Source organism: Cavia porcellus, unplaced genomic scaffold, assembly GCF_034190915.1.
Source record: "Cavia porcellus strain 051 isolate PalLab524CR breed Dunkin Hartley unplaced genomic scaffold, mCavPor4.1 scaffold_14, whole genome shotgun sequence".
Taxonomy (NCBI): Eukaryota; Metazoa; Chordata; class Mammalia; order Rodentia; family Caviidae; genus Cavia; species Cavia porcellus.
This window is the reverse complement of record NW_026947497.1, coordinates 64,918,524-64,940,848: the sequence shown is the minus strand read 5'-3', so window position 1 is coordinate 64,940,848 and position 22,325 is coordinate 64,918,524. Positions and strand designations below refer to the sequence as shown.

The window sequence follows — 22,325 nt, the reverse complement described above, 5'->3', positions numbered from 1 at the left end:
AAGTTTAAAACTAGAGAGAAATGCTGATGCCACAGAATTGTAACTTTAAAATTGTCAGTTATGAAAATTTAACCTCACAAAACAGACTAAGGATGAATGCAGAAAATAAGTGAGCATATTTTTTGTTTACATAGAATTGAATGGTGGCACTTAATAGTTGTAGCCACACGTTCATATTTTACATGATGTGTGCTGACTACAGTGGCCCCATGTGATAACGGAACTTGTGGGAGACAAATCTGTATGGGGTGGGCCTGTCTTTTGAAAAAGGGTAGCTCCTTGGTGCTGCTTCCATGAGATAGAACTGCATTTGTCTTAGGGACCTTGAGAAAACTAAAGCATTCTAGTTTAGTTTAGGAGTCAATCAGAATTGTAGTATCTCCTTCCAGCTCTCTGATTTGGAATATAGGACAGAGAGGAAATCTTGGTTCTAGTTGAGAATCAAAGATAACCTTGAACAAATACCTTTGTTAATCTTGTGACTGTTAGGTCTGAGAAGGGGAGGATGGGAGAAGGAAGGAAGGGAAAGAGAGCCGTGGAAGGAGTGGGCGGTGGTGGCTGCAAAGATAAGAAGTATAAAATATAAGTAACCTTTATTTTGGGAATGCAGGGAGAGACCCCCCCGGCCCCCGGGGCGCAGCATCTCCACCCCGGGGCCGGCAGTCTCTCTCTGGAACACACATTCTTCTTCTTCTCTCGAACACGTGGAGTGAGGCCCATAAGTAGCCTCTGTCTGGGGTGGACCCCAAGGGGCATTAGGGATGCACAGGTATTTTTATTGGCACACGTTTGGCGCCAGGGACAGGTTCTTAGGGATGGGGGTATAGGGTTACAGGTAAATCTATAGAGGCAGGAGCCCCCTAACTTGGCTGAGGCTTTTCCTGGTTAAAGTGTGTGATCTGGGCCAGCAAATCTTTCAGTGACTCCTTTTCTCATTTAGAAAATAAGGAGTGAGAGGGCTGGCAATTTAGCTCAGTGGTGTAAGCAAGTACCTACATTGCAAGCGCGAGGTTGTGAGTTTGGTGTCCGTATGTATAAATGAATGAATGAATGGAGTGAGCCCGACATGGTGGCACAAACCTATAATCACAGTACTCAGGAGGTTGAGGCAGGGTAGTTGTCTGGAGTTGGAGACCAGTCTGGGATACGTGAGTTCAAGGTCAGCCTGAAAATTTAACACTAAATGCTCAAACAGTGAAACTAATCTGAAAAACTGTGTTCTCCAGAGATGGGACTGTTACTTTGTCCTCTGACTTTAGATACTTCTTACCAACTGGTGGTTTTATAGGGAGATTAAAATTCTTCTAGAAAAATTCCGAAGGGAAATAAATTTCTCATATATGCTAACAACATAACTTAATGATTACCTGACATGCACAGATTAGCTATAGCATTTCTGTAGATGTATGTTAAATTGCTTCTTGTGGTGCTGTCTTTGGAACAGAGTATCTTGACCTAGTGTAGGAAGCATACCTCTGAGCAATCTGAGTTCCTGTTTTATAAAGATTGTGTTTTTGTTTTTGTTTTCCTTTTCTTTCTGTACTGGGAATAGAACTGAGGGATGCATTGAGCTACAACTCCAGCTGTTTTTATTTTTCATTTGAGACAGGCTCTGGCTAAATTGTCTGGGCTGGCTGGAAAATTTTGATTCTCTTGTCTGAGTAGCTAGGATTCTCCTGAGTAGCTAGGATTACGGGTGCACTCTACCATACTCAGCTAGATTTCTTTACACACACACACACACACACACACACACACACACACTTTTGTTGTTGTTGTTGAGAAACTGTTATATTTGAGAGGAATGTAATATGAATATTCATGATGTTATGGGAATGTATAATTACTTAAAGGTAATTTTCAGCTTCTGAGAACCTGACAGTGTTAATCCTGAATCTTTAATTAAAATAAATCTAAGTGATTTATGTTTACACAGTAATTGCAACAATTTTGGCCAGGATATTTGTCCTAGTAAACATTATTTATTTATTTATTTATTTATTTATTTATTTTTGGTGCCAGGGATTGTACTCCTGACCTTGTGCTTGCCATGTAGGCGTGTATTCTGCTGAGATATAGCCCTAGCTCTATGATTATATTTATTAATAAGAATTGTCTTTTTTTTTTCTATTGCCTTTTTTGGGGCAGGGTTTCACCATGTAGTTCAGGCTGACCTTGAACTCACTGTGTAGCCTAGACGGGCCTCAAACTCACGGTCCTCCTCCTGCCTCAGCTTCCTAAATGCTGGGATTTACAGGCATGTGCGCCATCATGCCCAGCTTGAAATTAAGTCTTCAGATTTATGTACTTTGCTTTTTTGTTCTAATGATAACAGTTTAGAAAAAATCACTTCACAAACCTGTAAGTCAGCATACTATTTTTCTCTTTTAAGAAGCTGTATATGAGGTCTGGGGATTTAGCTCAGTGGCACGACCTCGATTGAGAGGTCGTGAGTTTGAGCCCCGGTACCCCCCCCAAAAGATGTATATGTTCATACCTGATAAAAATTAGTGTTTTTTTTTGTCTTTTTCCTTTTTATTGGTACCGGGGATTGAATTCACGACTGCCTGCTGCAAGGCAGGCGCTTATGCTGCTGAGCTAAATTCCTAGCCCCCAATTAGTGTTTTTTTTAAACACACTGCTTGACACATATTATCAGTTTAAGCCACATGGAGTTACAGTTTTTATAGGTAAAAAGTAGACAGATGTCAATAATGTTTTATGGATTTGTCTACTAGTTATTTAATGTTTTAATTTTTTTTTTGAAATGGGATCTTGCTATGTAATCCAGGTTGGCCTTGAATTTATAAGCAATTATCCTGCTGCAGCCTCGTAAGTACTAGGATTAAAGGTGTGTACCATACCATCTTGTTCTAGATGCTTAAATTTTATTGACCCAGACAGTCAAATCATAAAATGGTACACTGAACTAGTTGTAGTGGCATACGTATGCCTGTAATGCCTGTAAATCCCATGCCTGTAAATCCCAGCACTTGGGAAGCTAAGGCAGGATAATCACCGTGAGTTCGAGGGCACTTTGGACTACGTATTAAGTTCAAGTCCAGCTTGAAGTATATAGAGATCTTGCCTCTGCTCTGGTGACTGAGAGGGATGTGGAGTAACTAACAGAGGGCAGCATATGCTCATCAAAGGGATGGATGATTTGCGGTCCTGGCAGGATGGATCAGGATGCTGAGATTTCATCATGCTACTTAAAATGGTACACAATTTAAAAATGAATTATTTCTGGAGTTTTTCATTTAATATTTTCCGACTAGGTGAGTGAAACAGAAAGTAAAACCATGGATCAGAGAGGAGAGCTGTATCATTCTTTTTTTCTTGGTACCAGAGATCGAACTCACGACTGCCTGCTTGCAAGGCAGGCGCTTGTGCCGCTGAGCTAAATCCCCAGCCCCGCTGTATCGTTCTTTTAAAGATACCTTTTTTTGGGTATCGAACTCATGACTTTGAGCTTGCCAGGCAGGCACTTATGCCTCGGAGCTAAATCCAGGGCAGGAATGCTGTAGTGTTAAAAGCTCGTTTTTCTTCTTTTGTATGAAAAGAGTCATAATTAGACTTTTTTGTTTTTGACCTCATGGGCTGGTGCTCTTCACAGAAATGACTGCAGATAGTACCTACCCACAATATACTTGCATAGTATATTTTTACATACTCATTAGAAAATAGAGGTAATAGAGAAATAATTTATACGAAATTCTATGTAATTTATTAGTCTGTCATGGTATGCAAAATTTTTAATAGTTTTAATCTTACTGATACAAAACAGTGCGAGGGCCAGTATCAATCACAATATTTAGGAGGGATCTCTCAGGCTTTCAAACTATTTTTGTAGAAATTTCGGGTAGAGTTTTATGTTATAAACTATCTTAAACTAGGTGTGGTGATACATGCCTGTAATCCCAGCATTTTGGCTGCCTGGGGCAGGAGGATTATAAATTTAAACCAACCTAGGCAAATTAATTAATTAGAATAGAGAGATAGAATTTACAACCTCACACTTGCCAGGCAGGTGCTTACACCAAAACCTAGGCAATTTAATGAGTCACTACCTCAAAGTAAAAATAGGGGCTGGGTATGGTGGTGCATGCCTATAATCCCAGCCTTGGGAACTCTGAGGCAGGAAGACCACTGGAAGTTTGAGGCCAGCCTAGGCTACAAAGTGAGTTTAGGGCCATCCTGAACTACGTACAAAACTGTCTCAAAAAGTCTCCCCCGAAAGAAAAAAAAAAAAAGGTACAGCTGGAATTGTAGCTCAGTACAAAGGTCCTGGGTTCAGTCCCCAATACTATGAAACCACAGAACAGCCATTATCACCCTGCCTTTTTTATGGTCTTTCTTGGAACAAGTATTGAGAAAATTTTACTTGTAACTGTAGAATGGAAGTCCATGTAAAAGTCCCTGAATAGGTCAGGACACCTGGTTCTTCTGCCAAATAGTATGATTTTTTGGAATGTTCTTTTTCAGTTTCCTTATCTGTAAAATGAGAATGTCAGATATGTAAGATCTCTGTATTAGGGTTAGTAATGCTACCCTTTAAAACATATTTAGCATTCACTGGCTTAACACAGTAATAGTCTGTTTGGCCTGTGCCCTTCAAACGAGTTAGGAATTTTTGCTCCTTTATCTGGTGCTTGGAGTTTTCTGGATCTTAAGTGTTTAGTTGGTTGATAGCAAAGCTTACCAGGAAGGAAGGTTTCGTGAGATACTTTGATGTGAACCATTTTAGTTTAGCTCACTCCATTAACTAGAAAACAATCACACAGTTTAAATTTCTAATTCCAGGGCAGGTAAGGAAATGTCTTTTTAGCATCAGGAAGAAGAAACAGGATTGCCCTGTCCACTGCAGTTCTTTAACTGTGCACTGCCTGCCTGTCTGCTTCCCTGTCGCCCTCTCCCTTCTTCTCTTTCTTTTTAAAAGTACTGGAAATTGAACCCAGGACCTTGGCACTGAGCTGCATTCCTAACCTTCTTTTTTTTGTTTCTCTTGAGACAGGACCTCTCTAAATTGCCCAGGCTGGCTTTGAATTTGGAATCTTGCCTCAATCTCCCATAGTTCTGGGGTTATAGGTATGGACCACTATGACTGGATTATACTTTTTCTTTTGAGATGGTCTCACCTATGTATCCTGGGTCTGGTTTGAACTCCCTATGTAGAGCAGGCTGGCCTCAAAGTCCCAGTGGTTGTCCTGCCTCAGGCTCCTAAATAACTAGAATTAGAGATGTGTGCCGCTGGGCCATCACACATTTTGATTCTAAATTCACCACCAAAATTTTTTACCATATTGGATGTTGATTTCGTACTGTTTGGCTCAGAATTTCTTTCCAAATTTCTTGGCAGCGATATGGTTTGTAAGTCAAATCTCTGGTGCTTGCTATATGTAGGAGAGTTTCCCTCCCCAAGTGATTGTCATGTTATTTGTGAATTCATTGATGTTTAAACGTCTCTTATCCATTAGTCTTGCTTTTTTTTTTTTTTTTAGACAGGGTCTCACTATGCATCTCACTGTGTAATCCAGGCTGGCCTCAAATTCACAGTAATCCTCCTGCCTCCAGAGTGCAGGGATTACAAGTATGCATCATTGTGCCTGTCAGTCTTGCTTACTTTTGAATGAGTAAAAATACATCTGTTGTGAACATTTTCCAGGGTTTGTGCAAGAAATACAGTAGCATATTGAACAGAGCCACACAGAGTCAGTGTCCACCCATGTCCAGTCTGTCAGCCCACGGGCAAAAGGGGGAACAGACAAGCCAGATACTGTCTCCTAAAGGTCAGCGCATATAGACTTTGGGACAGCCAGAGAAGCGCATTCCAGTGGGGAGCAAAACTCTGTTTGCCTCCTGCCCACTTAAGATGAAACTTGGAGAGTCAGCACAAGTCTTTCAGTCAGTTTCAGCTGTAGCTTTGGGGTCATCACTATCCTTTTCTTTTTCCCCTGGAATGTATTACACCAGCCTTTTTTTTTTGGTCTAGGCAGGATCTTGCTATGTAGTGTAGACTAGCTTTTATTTATTTATTTATTTATTGATTGATTGGTTGGTCTTTTTTCCTTTTTATTGGTACTGGGGATTGAACTCACGACTGCCTGCTTGCAAGGCAGGTGCTTATGCCGCTGAGCTAAACCTCCAGCCCCAGTGTAGACTAGCTTTAAACTCAGGTGAGCCTCCTGCCTCAGCCCCCGCAGTGCTGGGATTATAGGCATGTGCTACCATACCTGGCATATTGTAATAAATTAAACAAATTCAAACACCATGTTTTTCAGTCACATTTTTTATGAAGTTGGCTCCTTTCTTGTTTTCCTCTTCTTCATGTTCCTCTAATTCTCTCTAGAAAAAAAACTTTAAGCTGGATGGAGAGATTTTTCTTAAAATAGTTCTCAAGCTAGGGACATAGCTCATATGAGGCCCCGAGTTTGGTTCCTGATGCACCATCCCAAAAAAACAGTTCTCAAAAGCTAAGAGCCCATCAACTATGAAATACTGCCTAATATACCAGTACTGAGTAATCTTGATTTCTTTTTTTTTTTTGCAGTACTCGGGATTGAATTCACGACGTCATGCTTGCCAGGCAGGCACTTATGCCACTGAGCTAAATCCCTGGCCAAATACTGAGTAATCTTAAAATTATACAATGCATTATTCTTGATAGATATGAGTATCATAGATATTTAATAGATATGTTTGGATATTTATATGTTAATATGATGGCAAATAAGACATCTCTTAAACATTTGTTTTTGCCGTGTTGCATCATGTTGTCCTTTCTCAAAACGAGATTATTTTTATTTCTCTGTCTAATAACAGTAAATTGACAGCACAGAGAGTTGATTGGTCATTGTCTTGGATAAAAGCAAAAACCATAAGACTGCAAGGTTTTGCTTGTTTCTAATGCTTTTTTGTTCCTCTTAACCTGTTCCTTAGACCTAGTTTCAGATTCATAGTGTTCCTCCTATCTCAGCCTCCAGAGCCCTGGGATTATAAGTATGAACTACCATGTCCAGTTCTTTTGTTATTTCTAATCATTCAAAAATATCTAAGGACTTTTAAAACTCCAGTCCAAAAACCAGGTATGGTGTAGATTATACCTGTAATCCCAGCACTCTGGGAGGCTGAGGCAGGAGGATCCCCTCCTTACCAGGTGTGAGTTTTCTGTAGGTCTCATTTTTGTCACCTATTAAAGTGAGAGGATGAACTGGAGGTTTTGTTTTGTTTTAGTCAGAGTCTTGCTGTATATTTCAGGCTGTCCTTAAACTCGCTTTGTAGCCCAGGCTGGCCTTGAATTGGAGGGAGTCTGCCTATCTTTCTCTCTTTTGCTTGTTTGCTTGCTATTTCTCTTTTTCTTTCTTAGACAGCTTCATACTATGTAGTGCAAATAGGCCTCAAACTCATAGCAGTCTTCCAGCTTCACTCTCCTGAGCCCCGGGATTCAGGTATGTGCCACCACACCTGGCTCGGGAGGCTCAGGCAAGAGGATTGCTGTGAGTGTGAAGACAGTCTACACTACACAGTGAGACCCTGCCTCTTAAAAAAAGAAAGAGAAATAAAGAGGAAGAATACATGAAATAAATAATACAATTAAAAACAAAAATTCTTTTTTATTTTCAAATGTTTGAGAGGTCAAGTATTGCATGTTCTTATTTTATTTTTATTGAGGTTAAATTTAAGATGCAGTCTTAAGATTGTTAAGCAGCAGTGTATGTGCTGTGTCATTGTTGTCTCTTGTTTTGGCTCCTGTAGCCAACTTTAGCAAGACACGCTATCTGTATTACACTGCTAGCGGTGGGAGGCCGTGTTGAGTGTAGATGATTCTTCCTGGAGAAATAGATTGAACTGAACTCACTTGGTCAGAAATGTGGCCAGCCAGTGCTTGATAGAGATGCAGAATGCAGCCAGCCAGGCCTGAACACAGGCTTCAGGGAGAGCTCTGCAGGAGCAAGTTGGGCTCAGCCTTGGGATACATGGTTGTATGTATTTGAGTGAGTGTGCGTGCGTGCTGTTTTTATATTGAGAGCTCAGGACTTTAAAACAACAGTGGGTAAAGCAGCTTTGTCTTGGTATCTACACAGAGTAAATAGGACTTCTTGTATCAGTATATGCTTTCATGTGGAAATTTAGCTGGGTGAAGGGCTAGGCTATTCTAGTAATCAAGGGCTCACTCTGCTAATCCCCTGATGAACAGGACAAATGGTGGTTATGAACAGAGCCCTGCCAAGTTTGGAAATTCCATCAGTTCATAATACAGCTGTTGTCCTTGCAGTGATTAGGGAGGCACCTGGGGGTAGAAATGTAATCTGTTCTTCCTGATTTGGTGTTTGTTGCTTTGGGCAGTGCAGCTCTGCTGTCATTTTCTAGTCTCCTGCGGAGAAGTACAGGTTTGCCTCAGGGAGCCTATGTGCCTGTGAACAGTGTAAGTGTCCCTGGGAGCTGATTGCTGTAGAGATCCTTGCTGAGGAATTGGCTTACTTCAAATGAAATACCATGTAGGTTAAAATAAAGGTTTAAGAACAATAGCCACAAGACCAGTTCAGCTTGATATGTAATAGGTTTTTGACAGAAATCCATTAGAAACAAATCTGGCAGATAAAGTTGCCATTTAGAAATTGAAGCCTGCTAGGCTTTCTGATGTTGACTGTGGAATCATGCTACAGGGATTACCTGAAAAGAGTCAAATTAAAAATGCCTCTGGGCTCAACAGGGAGATTGGGTGGGTTCCTCTAAACCTCTAAGAAACAAGCACTACAATTTGGCCACAGCGTTCTCACTAATATCCGAATTCTGTGTTGTTCAAATTAGTCACGAGAAAAAAAAAAAACTCTATAGAGAAAATAGCAACCTAGATCTGTGCAATTTTGTCTTAGCTACAGCTCTCTGTTCTTTAAAAAAAGACAGGTTGTCCGGCGTTGAGAAAGCTTACGCGAGCCCATGAGCAGTAGCCTATCTCCCATAATAATTATTAAAGGTTTATTAGAGTTGGTTTTTTAGAGCTCAGTGCATTTTTTTTTCTCCCAGGGAAACAATGTTATAAATGATAATTTTGTTTTTAAACTAATCCAGATAGCAGAAGACAGTTTCCTCCTTCTAAAAGTGACAAGGAGACAAATTTTTGAAATATATCAAGCTTGCTTTTGGCAACAAATAAGCTTTGTTCCCTGAAGCATTCTGTGCTTCTAAAAAAAATTTTTTTCCCCTGTCACACTAAAGCCCAAAACTCAGATACTTTCAGTGGAACCTATTTTTAGGATTAAGGGGAAAGCTATTTGATAAAAATTTAATTTGCACTCAGGTTTGAAGAGCGGGCCTTTTGAGAGGAGTATGTGTCTTTTACTCACGTGGTAGGTTTTTTCTTGGTGGTGTCATGCTGCTTTGTTTTGTTTTTTTGAATTGGGGTCTCCGTAGTCCTGGTTGGCCTTTAAATTCCTGGGTTCAAATTGTACCCGGTTATGCCTAGTTATAATTCAGTACCTTAAGAGAGTGATGGTTCTGCAGAGATACCATGTTAAAAATGCAGCTAATAGAAACTTGGTGTATTGGTGTATGTCTGTAATCCCTGCGTTTCGGAGGCTGAGGCAGGAGCATCTTCACCTGGCCTACATAATAATTTCAAGGCTAGCCTGAATGAACTACATAGGAGACCCTGTCTCAAACTAACAGATAAATAAACAGCCATTCTAAAACAAAGAAAGGTGGCTAATATGATAGAGTGAAATGAATATATTTCTCTAGTGAGGAAAAGTGTTTGTGACAGTGGGAATTCAGCTTCTGTGTTTTTCTTGAGGTTTTTTTCCTCCTCTTTACCTCCATAGCAGCACCTTCTGGGGACAGTTGGGAAGGACAGAGACAGCCACAGATCATTGTAAAGCCAGATCGCCAATGTCTTAGCAGACAGCGCGAGCACAGACTCAGAAAGCGAGTGGCCACAGATGCAACCAGCTACAGTTTTCAGAAGCACTTTTGGAGCCTCAAACTTTGCCTTATGCTGCTATGTTTAAATGAAATATAGATGCTATTTAATGTGGCTACACCTTGAAGGTAGTTTTACAGTAATTTCAGGTCTGTGAACTTTGTAAGTCAACCACATACAAAGAAGGTGCTTGTGACTGCATATGTCTTTTCATTCACTAGTGTGGACACAGCTGTCAGCAGCAAGGCAGGAGTCAGGAGCCCAAGATTGTGTTGTGTGACTCATCATCTCATGTAGTTTTCTTCTTGTCTTAGTTTACCTATTTTTCAAAACTGCTCACTAGAAAAGTCACTTCCACAGGTTTGTGTCAGAATGGGAGCTCAGATATCGGCGGCACTGTGCTGGAGAGTGCGTGTTCTCTTGGTGCCTATGATGATGTGAGACTTGTTTTCTGGCACTATGGTGCCGGTTCTCCTGTAATGCTAGCCAGAAGTGGGTGGAGTTTCTTAATCCCCAGTTGAATTGGCTAAAGCAGGGCATGGTGCACTGCCCAGTTTATAGATGGTCCTTTCCTGTGAGCTGTAACAACAGAAGCCTTGTAATAAATTTAGTTATAATAGAGTGTACTTGATACATAAAATAGTAGTCATACATAAAAAAATGGAAGGTCTGGTCAGCATGAGGCTTGCTTGTTTTCTCCCCGCTAGCTGAGGCAATAGACTGAATTGTAAGTAGCTTGTAGAATAAACAGCCTGAGGAATCATTTAACATAGCACTCATTTTACACAAGAGAGAGCTCAGCCCCAGAAGGTGACTCACTCAAGGCCACAGTCAGTGACAGATTCAACCAGTGCTTCAGTGAAACATAGAGACTCCCAGACTCAGCTTTCAGATCTCTTGTGTCCTGCTGACAAATTTATTTAAGGTTAACTTCTTTATACAGATACAAGAGTAGTGTAAGACATGATTTTTTTTTAAAAAGCAGATAGTTTTCTTTCACAAGGGTGTGGTTTTTGATCTTCTTGAGTGTCTTTTTTTTTGCGGGGGGGGGTGGTGGTGGTGGTGGTGGTGGGTACTGGGGATTGAACTCATGACTTCATGCTTGCCAGGCAGGTACTGAGCTGTTGAGCTATATTCCTATTTCCCCTTATTTTTTGGTGATATCAGCTTTTTTGGGGGTATTGCAAATCAAACTCAGGACCATGTGCTTGCCAAGCAGGTGTTTATGCCACTGGACTATATCTCCGGCCCCATTTTTATGTCTTTTTGAGACAAGGTTTCACTATGCAGTTCAGGCTGGTCTTGAGCTTACTTTGAAGCCCAGGTTGGTTTTGAACTTGCAATGATCCTCCTGCCTTAGCCTCTGAAATGCTGAGATTACAGGCATATGCCACCATTGGTGATGTAGACTTTTCAAATTTGTACTTCCACTCTTCTGTCTGTGGAAAGGTGTTGGAAATGGCCCTGAAATTCTTGAAGAAGACTAGGGACAGGTTCTTGGATGGAGGTGTGATTAGAATTGATTATATTTAAGGAATCTTCCCTCCCCATCCAAAAAGCAGAAGAGGCTCCTGAAATCTTGAGTCTAAAGCATCCTCCTTAGATACTGTGCTGCCACCTGGGCTTGAGCTGGATTTGGGGTATGCATTCCCTTGGATCTATTGATCCCAGACCTGCCTGAAGCCAGATTTAGTGGTTTTAGGAACTCAGGGATTATACAGGCCTTGGCAAGGAGCACAATTGCCCTAGCTTTTTGCAGGCCACTGACCCGCAGAAATAGACCCCAGATCCACTGCAGTCCAGCTGGAGGAGGAGGCATCCTTGATCCTAAACGCAGAGCCAGCCACCAGGAAAAAAAGTTGTATGGGTTGTAGAGTGTTCAGCAGTTCCAGCTGAAAGCCCCTCCTCTTCTCCAACTCTGACCAACTAGAATCACATTGTACACATGGAACTCCAGGGAGGCTCATGGCTGGGAGCTCACAGTCCAGGTGCAGCTCCCTCAGGAAATCCTGGGGTAGTCCTTCAAAAAGCCCCTCGAAGGCAGTCATGGAAGGTGAATTCACTGCAGATCTGTTGCCACAGATAGTGCAAGAAAGTACAGAGCAGGGGAAGCTGAAGAATTTCAAAAAGGTGTCCTTCAAGGGTTTACTCCTGGGATGTCCAGCATGGAGCTGCAGCTCCTGCTATGGTGTGTGACTGACTGCCTCATCCGCCGCATGGGCAGGGCAATCTGGGACCTGAGGGCAAGCACACTGTGCACAGTGGATGGTGCCATCTGGTCACTGAAGTTGCTGTGAGTGGGTAGTCCAGGTTCCCAAGGTGGGGGAAGGGTGGCAGGGGAAGGGTGGCAGTGGCTCCCAAGCCAGTTTCACATGGCCAGGGCGTGTGGGCAGAGAGCATAAGCCACATCCACCCCACCTCCTGGACGCCGGGATTCCTGGGCTGCAGCCCTCACCTCTACACTGGTGGCGGGTCGCGGGTACAGCCTCTGCAGACTTTCCTGGATGTCTTGACTTGAAAACAGTATTTGTCATATCCTAATATCTGTAAAATACATAACTGAACATTGAAGATACAACTAAATATTAAAAGTAACTTCAGGCGATTGGGTACATTGAAGTTCATAAATGAACTTATTGTTGGATGGAATACTTGCAGAACTAACACCTAAGGAGCATTAAAAAATATATTGCCCTTGTACGTGTTTTAAAATGTAGTAACTAGATGGGGGTCAGGGGTTTAGCTCAGTGCCTGCTTGGCAAATGCGAGGTCAGGAGTTCAATCCCTGGTACCAAAACAAAAACAAAAACACACAAAAACCAAACAAACAAACAAAAAAACTAGAGAATTAGGTAATCCTTAATTTATTGGGAACTCAGGGTTTCTGCCTAAATGCCAGTACGTTCATTTTTAGTACACTACTAGTGTTGCATTTATAGCATCATTTTTCATTGTGTGTTTAACACTGCTGTTTATGAATGCTGACAAGGGAGAACTCAAATTTACGTTTTGGATATGGTGGCCGATGCCTGTAATTTCAGTACTTGGGAGGCTGAAGCTGGAGGATTGCTGCAGGTTTATAGTGAGTTTAAGGCCAGCCTGAACTAAACAGTGAGACATACCAAACTGAACCCTCAAGCGTGTGATCCTCCTGCCTCAACCTCCTAGAATGGAGGGATTACAAGTGTCACTTCCACGGCTAATAATGCCAGAGGATTTTAGATAGCACCTAGACCCTTCTTCAGCAACAGAACTGTCAGTTCTGGTCACTCTCCACACTGGTAAAATGTAATTGCTGCTGGCCAAGCTGAGCATGGACCGGAAGCAGCTGTGCATAGGAGCACATAGATTCTCATGGCTCTGTCCGGAGCAGGGGGGAAGAGAGGGAGGGAAGAGCTGCTCAGGAGGGAAGAGCTGCTCAGCTGTGTCTACAGTTTTTTGATTTGCAGTGTGCCTGATCTTGACAGTTTTGTCCAATTTCATACCAGTTTTTTTAATGGAAAGGATTTACAGCTTTATCATGACCTAACTGAAATTCCTCAATGTATGTTTTCCTTGGACTTAATTTGATCTTGTGACTTTTTTTTTTTAAATTATAGACTAAAGTAGTTTAATAGTTAGAGATACTGCTATATTGGGTTCACTAATGTTATTCATTATTCACTTAATGTTATTCATTATTTACATACTTATATTTTGTCTTAGTGATAACATATAAACATGAAGTGTGGTTTTTGTTAAGATTTTTTCCCATTTTATTTATTTTTTGTCCTTTTGAGACAGGGTTTTGCTGTGCAGTTCAGGCTGGCCTTAGCCTTCCAAGTGCTGGGATTACAGCCATGCACCTTGTATTAAAAGTGTAAAAAATTCTTAGATTGTAGTTGTAACAAAATACTGTACTGTGGACTGGAAATTTATTTTTCAGGACTTCTTTTGTATAAGGAGGTCTCTGTGTTTCCCAGGTTGGGTGGGATTGTAGGTTCCTGTTACCATGCCCAGTTTTTTCTTCAGAATCTTAGAGGCTGGAAAGGTCAGGATTAAGTTGCTGGCAGATATTATAGTATCCAGTGAGAGCTGCTTAGCACTGTATTCCATTTCCTTTTAACCCTATGGGTGAGACAGGAATCGGTTTACCACTTGGCCATTTGAAACTGAAGTGTGTTGGCTGTCCAGAAGGACATTTTAATAGGCTATAGATTTAAATAGGGGTGATGCTTTGTATATTCCTTGAAAAATAATTACTGACCTAAAACAATGGTTTTATTAAGATGATCTAAAAACATGTATATATTCAACGTGTGCATTCACTTAATGAAATGGTTATTAGAGTCAAGCAAAGTTGACATACTCATCTTCTCACATAGGGAACTTGTTTATTTTATTGGATTTTTGAGATGGGGTCTTGCTATGTAGTCCAGGCAGGTCTTGAACTCATTGTGTAGCCTACACTGGCTTCAAACTCATGGTGATCCTCCTGCTTCTGCCTCCAGAGGGCTGCCATGACAGGCATGCACCAGTACATCCAATCCAGAAACTTATTTGTGGTGTGATAGTGAAACCCTGAAATATGTTTACATAGCAAATGTTCAGTACACAAGAGGCTGCTTTTAACAGTCATCATGCTGTCCACCAGGCTGCTATAATTAGGCATTACTATAGATTTCCACCTTCTGGGAAGTATCTTCTGTTTTACCTCACTGTTCCACCCCCAGCAAACATTGTTCTCTGTGTACATTCAGCTTTATTAGATTACACATATAAGTGAATCTAGTATCTTAATATGACCGGGGTGGTGTTGCGTGCCTGTCACCTCAGCACCCAGGAGGCTCAGGCAGGAGGATCACTGTGAGATAGAGTGCAATCTGCACTACTGTGCTTTAGAGAAAGCCTGTCCCCAAAAACAAAAAAAAAACAAAAACAAAAAAAAAATTTTTTTTTTTCCCTGAATCTGATAAGTATTTCTTTTTTTTGCCTTTTTCCTTTTTATCAGTACCGGGGATCGAACTCACGACTGCCTGCTTGCAAGGCAGGCGCTTATGCTGCTGAGCTAAATCTCCAGTCCCTCTGATAAATATATTATAGTATCCAGAAATAAGCCAATCATGCAATATTTTCTTTCCTATGTCTGGCTTTTTTTTTTTTTTTTTTTTTTGGCTTGTTTGTTTATGTTTTGGTTTGTTTCTGTCTTTTTGAAATAGGGTTTTGCTATACAGTTCACATTGGCCATGAGCTCACTTTGTAGCCCAGGCTGGTCTCAAACTCAAAACCATCCTTCTGCCTCAGGCTCCCAAGCGCTGGGACTACAGACTTGTGCTACCATGCCCAGCTCTATCTGGCATTTTTTATACATAACATAATGTTCTCCATGTTGTTGCAAGTGGCAAGTTCTCCTTTTCAAAGACTGAATAATGCCCCACTGCATCCATATCCACACCCATGACCATATCTGCGTCTGCTATCTGGCTTCCAGTGTTAGAGAGGTGTTAGGTCTGAGAAGGGGAGGATGGGAGAAGGAAGGAAGGGAAAGAGGGCCGTGGAAGGAGTGGGTGGCGGTGGCTGCAAAGATAAGAAGTATAAAATATAAGTAACCTTTATTTTGGGAATGCAGGGAGAGACCCCCCCGGCCCCCGGGGCGCAGCATCTCCACCCCGGGGCCGGCAGTCTCTCTCTGGAACACACATTCTTCTTCTTCTCTCGAACACGTGGAGTGAGGCCCATAAGTAGCCTCTGTCTGGGGTGGACCCCAAGGGGCATTAGGGATGCACAGGTATTTCATTGGCACACGTTTGGTGACAGGGACAGGTTCTTAGGGATGGGGGTATAGGGTTACAGGTAAATCTATAGGGGCGGGGGAGGCAGGAGCCCCCTAACTTGGCTGAGGCTTTTCCTGGTTAAAGTGTCCAGTCTGGGCCAGCAACTCTTTCAAGAGGTTCCTGTCTGTTGCTTTGGGTCCATGGCAGCACAACCAGGAAGTGGGTGTGTGGCAGAGCAGAACTGCTCATGGCAAGGCCAGGAAGTGAGAAAAACGGAGTGAGTCTGGGTTTCCACCATCCTCTTCATCGGTGGACCCCTGTGACCTGAAGACCTTCCCTCCCACTAGTCTGCTGCTACAGGCTGTGTCCCTTCCCAGCACACTGCGCTGGGGACCAGGCTCAGGACACACGGGCTCCAGGGGAAAGATCCAAGCTATCAAGTACAACACGGGGTCTAAGGTCATTTTCTTAGCTTGCCCGTTCTGGATAATGCTGCATGAGCATGGGACAAAACAGGTACCATTACTTGACATTTTTGAGACATCAATTAAATTTTTTTTCTTTTTCTTTTTGGTCTTTTTCCTTTTTATCAGTACCAGGGATCGAACTCACAACTGCCTGCTTGCAAGGCAGGCGCTTATGCCGCTGAGCTAAGTCCCCAGCCCCCCTTTTTTTTCATTTTTATCAGTACCAGGGATCGAACTCATGACCGCACACTTGCTAGGCAGGCGCTTATGCCGCTGAGCTAAATCCCCAACCCCAATTTTTTTTTTTCTTTTTAAGAGAGGATGTTGTTTTGTAGTCCAGGCTGGCCTTGAACTTACAGCAACCCTCCTGCGTCATCCTCCTGAGTGCTGGGATTACAGGCATTTGCCAACATGCCCAGCTAGATTCCAGTGAATTTAATCAAACTACAAGCATGGTGCTACAGTTACATGAGAGCACAGATAACTCTAAATGTATGTTTTTGGGACCTGAATGATTTTAATCATACAAGTATAAGCTGGTGTTATAGCACATGCCTATAATCTTAGCTACTCCAGAGGGTGAGGCAGGAGGCTTACAAATCCAGGACAGGCTGGGCAAATTGATGAAACCCTGTCTCAAAATAAAAATAAAAAGGGCTGTGGTGCAACTCAGTGTTAGTGCATTGGCTAGCATATTAGGTTTAACTCCTAGTATAAAAAAAGCAAGTATGGTATGACAGTGCCAGAATTTAGGGGTTTAAAAAAACAAAAACTCCTCAGCTTTAAAAAGTGAAGTTATAGATGAATCACCATGCATTGAAGAGTGATGTGTGACCCTTTTTATGAGTTGAATTTTATTAAAAGTAGTAGTATGTATCAACCCTCGGTATGTATGAAGCAAATTTTACTGCTTTGAAATATTAGTCTTGCAAAAAGATGTGATTTAGGAAATCAAAATTACATGAAATTTTTAACAACATGTTTTTAGAAAATCAAAGAATTCTTTTTACCCTTTTTTTTGTATGATGGAACTATGTAAAATTTGAAAAGACATTTTTTTTTTTTTACTATGCCTTTATTCATGGAAAAAAGTCAACATTAATTAATTAATTTGAGGGGCTGGAACTTAGGGTCTTCAGCTCAGTGGGTTTAGGGTTTCAGCATTAGTTTTACCCTGCCCATCATGGAAGATTCTTGGTCAGGAATCAAAGTAGCCATTTCAGATAGGAAACCTGATATTTAAATGTTAGACACATGGAGGAAGGCTCAAATTTATTATTAAGATTTTTGAAAGGATTCTGTTTGGAAGTTGCTTACTTTCCTTATCATTGAGACATTCAGCACCCACAGTTTAAGGGGGAAAAGAGTTTTTTGTCTCACAGTTTGTAGAAGTTTCATTTTGTAGTCAGCTGACTCAGAGGCGGGGTGGCATGGCAGAGGGGCCAGGCGGAGGAGAAACAGCTCACCACACTGGCAGACAGGAAGCAGGGAGGGCTCAAGGGAGGAGGAGGGAGATGGACCACTTACCCACTGCTGAGTGTCTTACTCCAAGCTCTGCATGGGAGCGCATGAGGCTCTGGGAGGGCATCTAGGTATAAAATGTAACCCAAGTCTATATAAACTAAGTATTTAATATCTTTTCAAATCTTGTTATTTTTTCCTCATATGCAATATAAAGAATATGTGAATACTTTCACCAAGCCACGTACAGATAGGGACAAACCTTATCAACATTCCCTGTTCTGCAAGAATTGTTCTTTTTTCATTTTAGGGCATAAAAAGCAAGTCTCACTTTCAGGCTTACTTATCCTCTCTGTACTTTTGTTTTGTGGAAAAGAATTTGGCATTGGTACAGTCGGATTTATGTATTGGCATTTAATCCTTTATGCTACGTCTTACACTTCCTACACTGAAACACACAGCAAGGATTGCATTTGGGTATGGGGTGGGAGGATTGCTTCTGAAGTTTTAAGAGTACTGAAAACATTTGTTTTTTGGATGTTTGGTGATTGTTACCTCACAGCTTGGTCCTATCGCAGAACATAAAATGATTGAAAAAGATTTGTAGTGGTCAGTCACAAAATGGTCCTTTGTTACTTATTTTCTTGTGATTTATTCAACTTTAGTCCTAACCTGTCAGGATAGGGATTTTTTATTAAGTGGAGATAAGGAAGAATAAATCTCTCATCAACTATGAATAGTAGCTCTAAGGATGGGTGTTTGGCTTAGGTCTGCAGTAGAGGTAATATGTTCACGGTCTTCTTTTTGGAGGTCCCCCCCCTTCATTTTAGACTTTAAAGGCATATTTAATCTTCATTTAAGAAAGATGATTTCACCAGACAGGTTAGTGCATACTTATAATCCCCTCAATCTGAAAAGCTGAGGGAGGAAGATCACAAATTCAAGCTTAGCCTGGGCAACTTAGCAATTTAATATCTTAAAATAAAAAGGGCTAGAGATACAGCTCACTGTGAAGTTGCTGGCTTCAGTCTGCACCACTCCAAGTAATTTAATTTAGTAAAAATCTGTTCTTTTATTTTATTGACTAACTTGTTTTGTGTATTTTTTTAAGTTTATTTTTATTTTTTTACTTTAAAAATTTTTTTGGTGCCAGCAATTGAACTTAAGACCTTACACTTGTCAGGCAGGAGCTTATCATGCACTTACACCACTGAGTTATTTCCCTGGTCCTCTGTGTGTAATACATATATATTTATTTAAAGACAGTATCTTGCAATGCAGTTGAGGCTGGCCTTGAACTCACTTTGTAGTCCACGCTGGTCTTAAGTGTGACGATCTTAAATTGCAATGCTGGTCTTAACACGCTTAAACACGCTGGTCTTAAACTGCAACGATCCTCCTGCCTCAGCCTCCCAAGTGCTAAGATTATAGGTGTGTGCCACTACGCCTGGCTGACCCTGTATATTATTTTAAAAGCAATCTGGGTTATGGCTTAGCAAAGAAGACACATAGTTGAAAGAGTATGAGGCTTGAAGTCAAAAGACTCGATTTAAATCTTAGTTGTTCTTTAAGTTGATTTTTTGTACTTTATTAATAAAGAAGACAAAGTGACCCTTGTTTTGTCTTCCTTCTAGAAATGTGAGAAAAAAAGTGAATTAGCAATGATTTATTTTTGGATAAACTTGTTTATTTCTGAGCTTTAATATTCTTATCTTTCAAGTAAAACTTTGTCTAGTTCTCAAATGTTAGTGTTGTTCTTTCTTTGTTTAAAGCAGTTGCTGAGAGTTTCTAGAAGTGTTTTCTCCTTGGAGTGCTCACCATGTGAAACCCCTGTCCCCACAGGTAGTGGTAGTGCTGCAGAATGGCTGACCTCAGTCTTGCAGATGCACTAACGGAGCCACCTCCAGAAATCGAGGAGGAGATCAAGCGGGACTTCATGGCCACCCTGGAGGCGGAGGCCTACGACGATGTTGTGGGGGAAACTGTTGGAAAAACAGACTATATTCCTCTTATGGATGGTGACGAGAAGGCCGGGAACTCAGAGGCAAAGAAGAAGCTGAGTACAGATTCCAGCCAGGTTGAAGGTAAGTGCTTAAACCAAACTGAACACGTGCCTTCAGAAAGGAGATTGGAGTGTATGCTTCATGCCATACAAACCCTGAGGAAAATCAGTGGAGTTTTTTAAGTTTGGGTTAAAACTTAAAAGTAGATACTCTCACCCGAAGCCTGGTGAGTCTGTGCTGAGGCTGTCTTTTTTGTAATGTGTCAGTCACCATGTATCCTTAACTCCCTAACTTCTTTTCTTATGTCCCTAAGTTGAGATGCCTGCGGAGCCTTTTCTTGAGTGTAGTTTTGGGCTGGGCATAGTGGTGCAGGCCTGTATCCTTGTACTCAGGGCTGAGGCTGGAGAATCCCTGTGTGTTCAAGGCCAACCTGAACTACATAGGGATACTGTGTCTCAAAAAATTTTCTTTTGTAAAGTTAGATACATAACTTTTTTTTTTTTTTTGGGTAAAGTTAGGTTCCATACTTACATTAGAATTTAAAACTGGAATCAGATGTCATTTATTGTCTTTGGGGTCATTTTAGAGCAGGATTAAACATGAATTAAAAACTTTCAAAGAGATTTTCTGTCTTCATGTATCCTGAATTGATATGTTAATATTTGGTCAAGAATTTTTACATCTATACTCTTGAGGAATGTTGGTCTTTAATTGTAATATAATGTCTTTGGTTTTAGAGTTGAGGTCATGCTGACTTTGTAAAATGGGTTGGGAAAGCATTCCCTCTTCTGTTTTCTATAATACTTGGTATAGAATTAATTTTTTCTTTGCAATTGATAGAATTCACCAATAAAACCATCAATGATCTGTGTCTAGTTTTGTTTATCAAGCTTTAAACAAAATTTATTTTGTTTCTTGGTTTGACGTTTTTTGACTTTGTAGCTTAGGCCAGCTGTTACTGAGTGGGCTCTAGTTGTTTGGTAGTGTATGAGAGAGAAATGTTGGTCTGTATGTCATTTTGTGGATTTGTTTTAATTCTCCCTTTAGTCCTACTGGTGTTTTGATGTATTTTGATCTGTTGTCCCATGTGTGTACATTTTTTGGAGGGGGGACAGTTGTTCACCCTTTAAGGCCTCACTGTGTAGTTCAGCCTGATCTTGAACTCTGCTGCCTCAAACTTGTGATCCTCCTGCTGCAGCTTCCCAAGTGCTGGAATTACAGGTGTGCACCGCCACGTCTGGCTCAAAGTCCCATAGAATTCTAATTAGAATTTTCGTTAGATTGTTTATATTGTCAGAAGCCCTGAGATGTTCTAGCCTTCTCCCCTCTTATTTGTGTTTTGTTTGGTTGGAGTTTTTGCTTTTTGGTACTAGAAGTGGAATCTGAGATACTGTAACAATGAGCTAGTCCCCAGTCCATTTCCTTGTTTCTTTCTTTTTTGGTGCCGGTGATCGAACTCATGACCTCACACTTGCCAGGCAGGCTCATATGCCATTGAGCTAAATCCCCAGCCCTCCACTCCTTTTTAGTTTTCATTTTGAGACAGGGTCTCCTTGAGTTGCCTGGTCTGGCCTCAAAGTTGTAGTCTTTCTGCCTCAGTCCCCTAAGTACTGGGAGTACAGGCATTCGCCACTGTGCCTGACCACGGCATTTGAAAAAATCTTTATTATCTGTGCTTTAAAAATTTTCTGGCATTTCTATTTGAATCTTGCCTATGTTTTTTCATCTTTTATGGATTTCTTTATTGTTTTTACCTTTACTACTATAGAATGTATTAGGCCTAGTAAAGGGGTGGGAAGCTGGGAAAAAGAGCATAGAACTGGAGCATTTGGCTAGCATGGGAAATGTCCTGGATGTTTGATCTCTAGCAGAAGACACATACACACGCACCAGAGGTACTTTAAATAGCTGTCTAGTAATTTGAGTATCTTGCATGTCTCTCACTCTGGCTGTTTTGTTCCTTTTTTTTTTTTTTTTTGTCTTTGTCCTTTTTATCAGTACCGGGGATCGAACTCACAACTGCCTGCTTTCAAGGCAGGCACTTATGCTGCTGAGCTAAACCCCCAGCCCCTGTTTTGTTTTTTTGAGACTTGAGTCTTGCATGTAGTTGAGGCTGACCTGGAACTTACCCAGGCTGGCCTCAAATTCAAATCCAAGTGAGTCTCTTGCCTCAGCCTCCCAAATGGAGGGATTACAGGTATGTACCAACATGCCTGGCTGTTTTTTTTTTTTTTTTTTTTCTTTTTTCTTTTCTTTTTTGTGTTACTGGGGATTGAACTCATAGCCTTGCACTTGCCAGGCAGGCTCTTACACCACTAAGCTAAGTCTCCAGACCTGTTTTGTTTCTTTTCTTTTTTCTTTTTGTTGTTTTAAGACAGGGTCCTGCTATACAGTTCAGGCTGGCTTTGAGCTCACTTTGAAGCCCAGGTTGGTCTTGAACTTGCAAGGATCCTCCTGCCAAAGTTGCTGTTTCGTTTCTTACTAGCACTTTTTCTCTAGTGCCTGTGTGTGTATATATATATATATATATATATATATATATATATATATACATACATATACATATGCATGTATACATATATATATATCTATATATCTGTATATCTATATATAGATATAAGGCATATCTGTTGGGTTGAGTCAGCTTGTCACAGATGCTGAGCTGGTTTTAGGATGTTTCTGTGATTGCCCATGGATTTTACTTTTTGGCTTACTATGGGGA

General features: G+C 41.1%; 1 protein-coding gene across 13 annotated transcripts in view; it reads left to right on the top strand.

The window, feature by feature from the left end:
• Nucleotides 1–22,325, top strand: part of Map4 (microtubule associated protein 4) — a 158,372-nt gene that overhangs the window by 30,838 nt on the left and 105,209 nt on the right. For all 13 annotated transcript variants that reach the window (XM_063261101.1, XM_063261100.1, XM_063261099.1 and 10 more), the window contains exon 2: nucleotides 19,447–19,684. In XM_063261101.1, coding sequence (XP_063117171.1) covers nucleotides 19,462–19,684 — 223 coding nt within the window. In that variant the 5' untranslated portion in view covers nucleotides 19,447–19,461. The remainder of the gene's footprint in view (nucleotides 1–19,446; nucleotides 19,685–22,325) is intronic.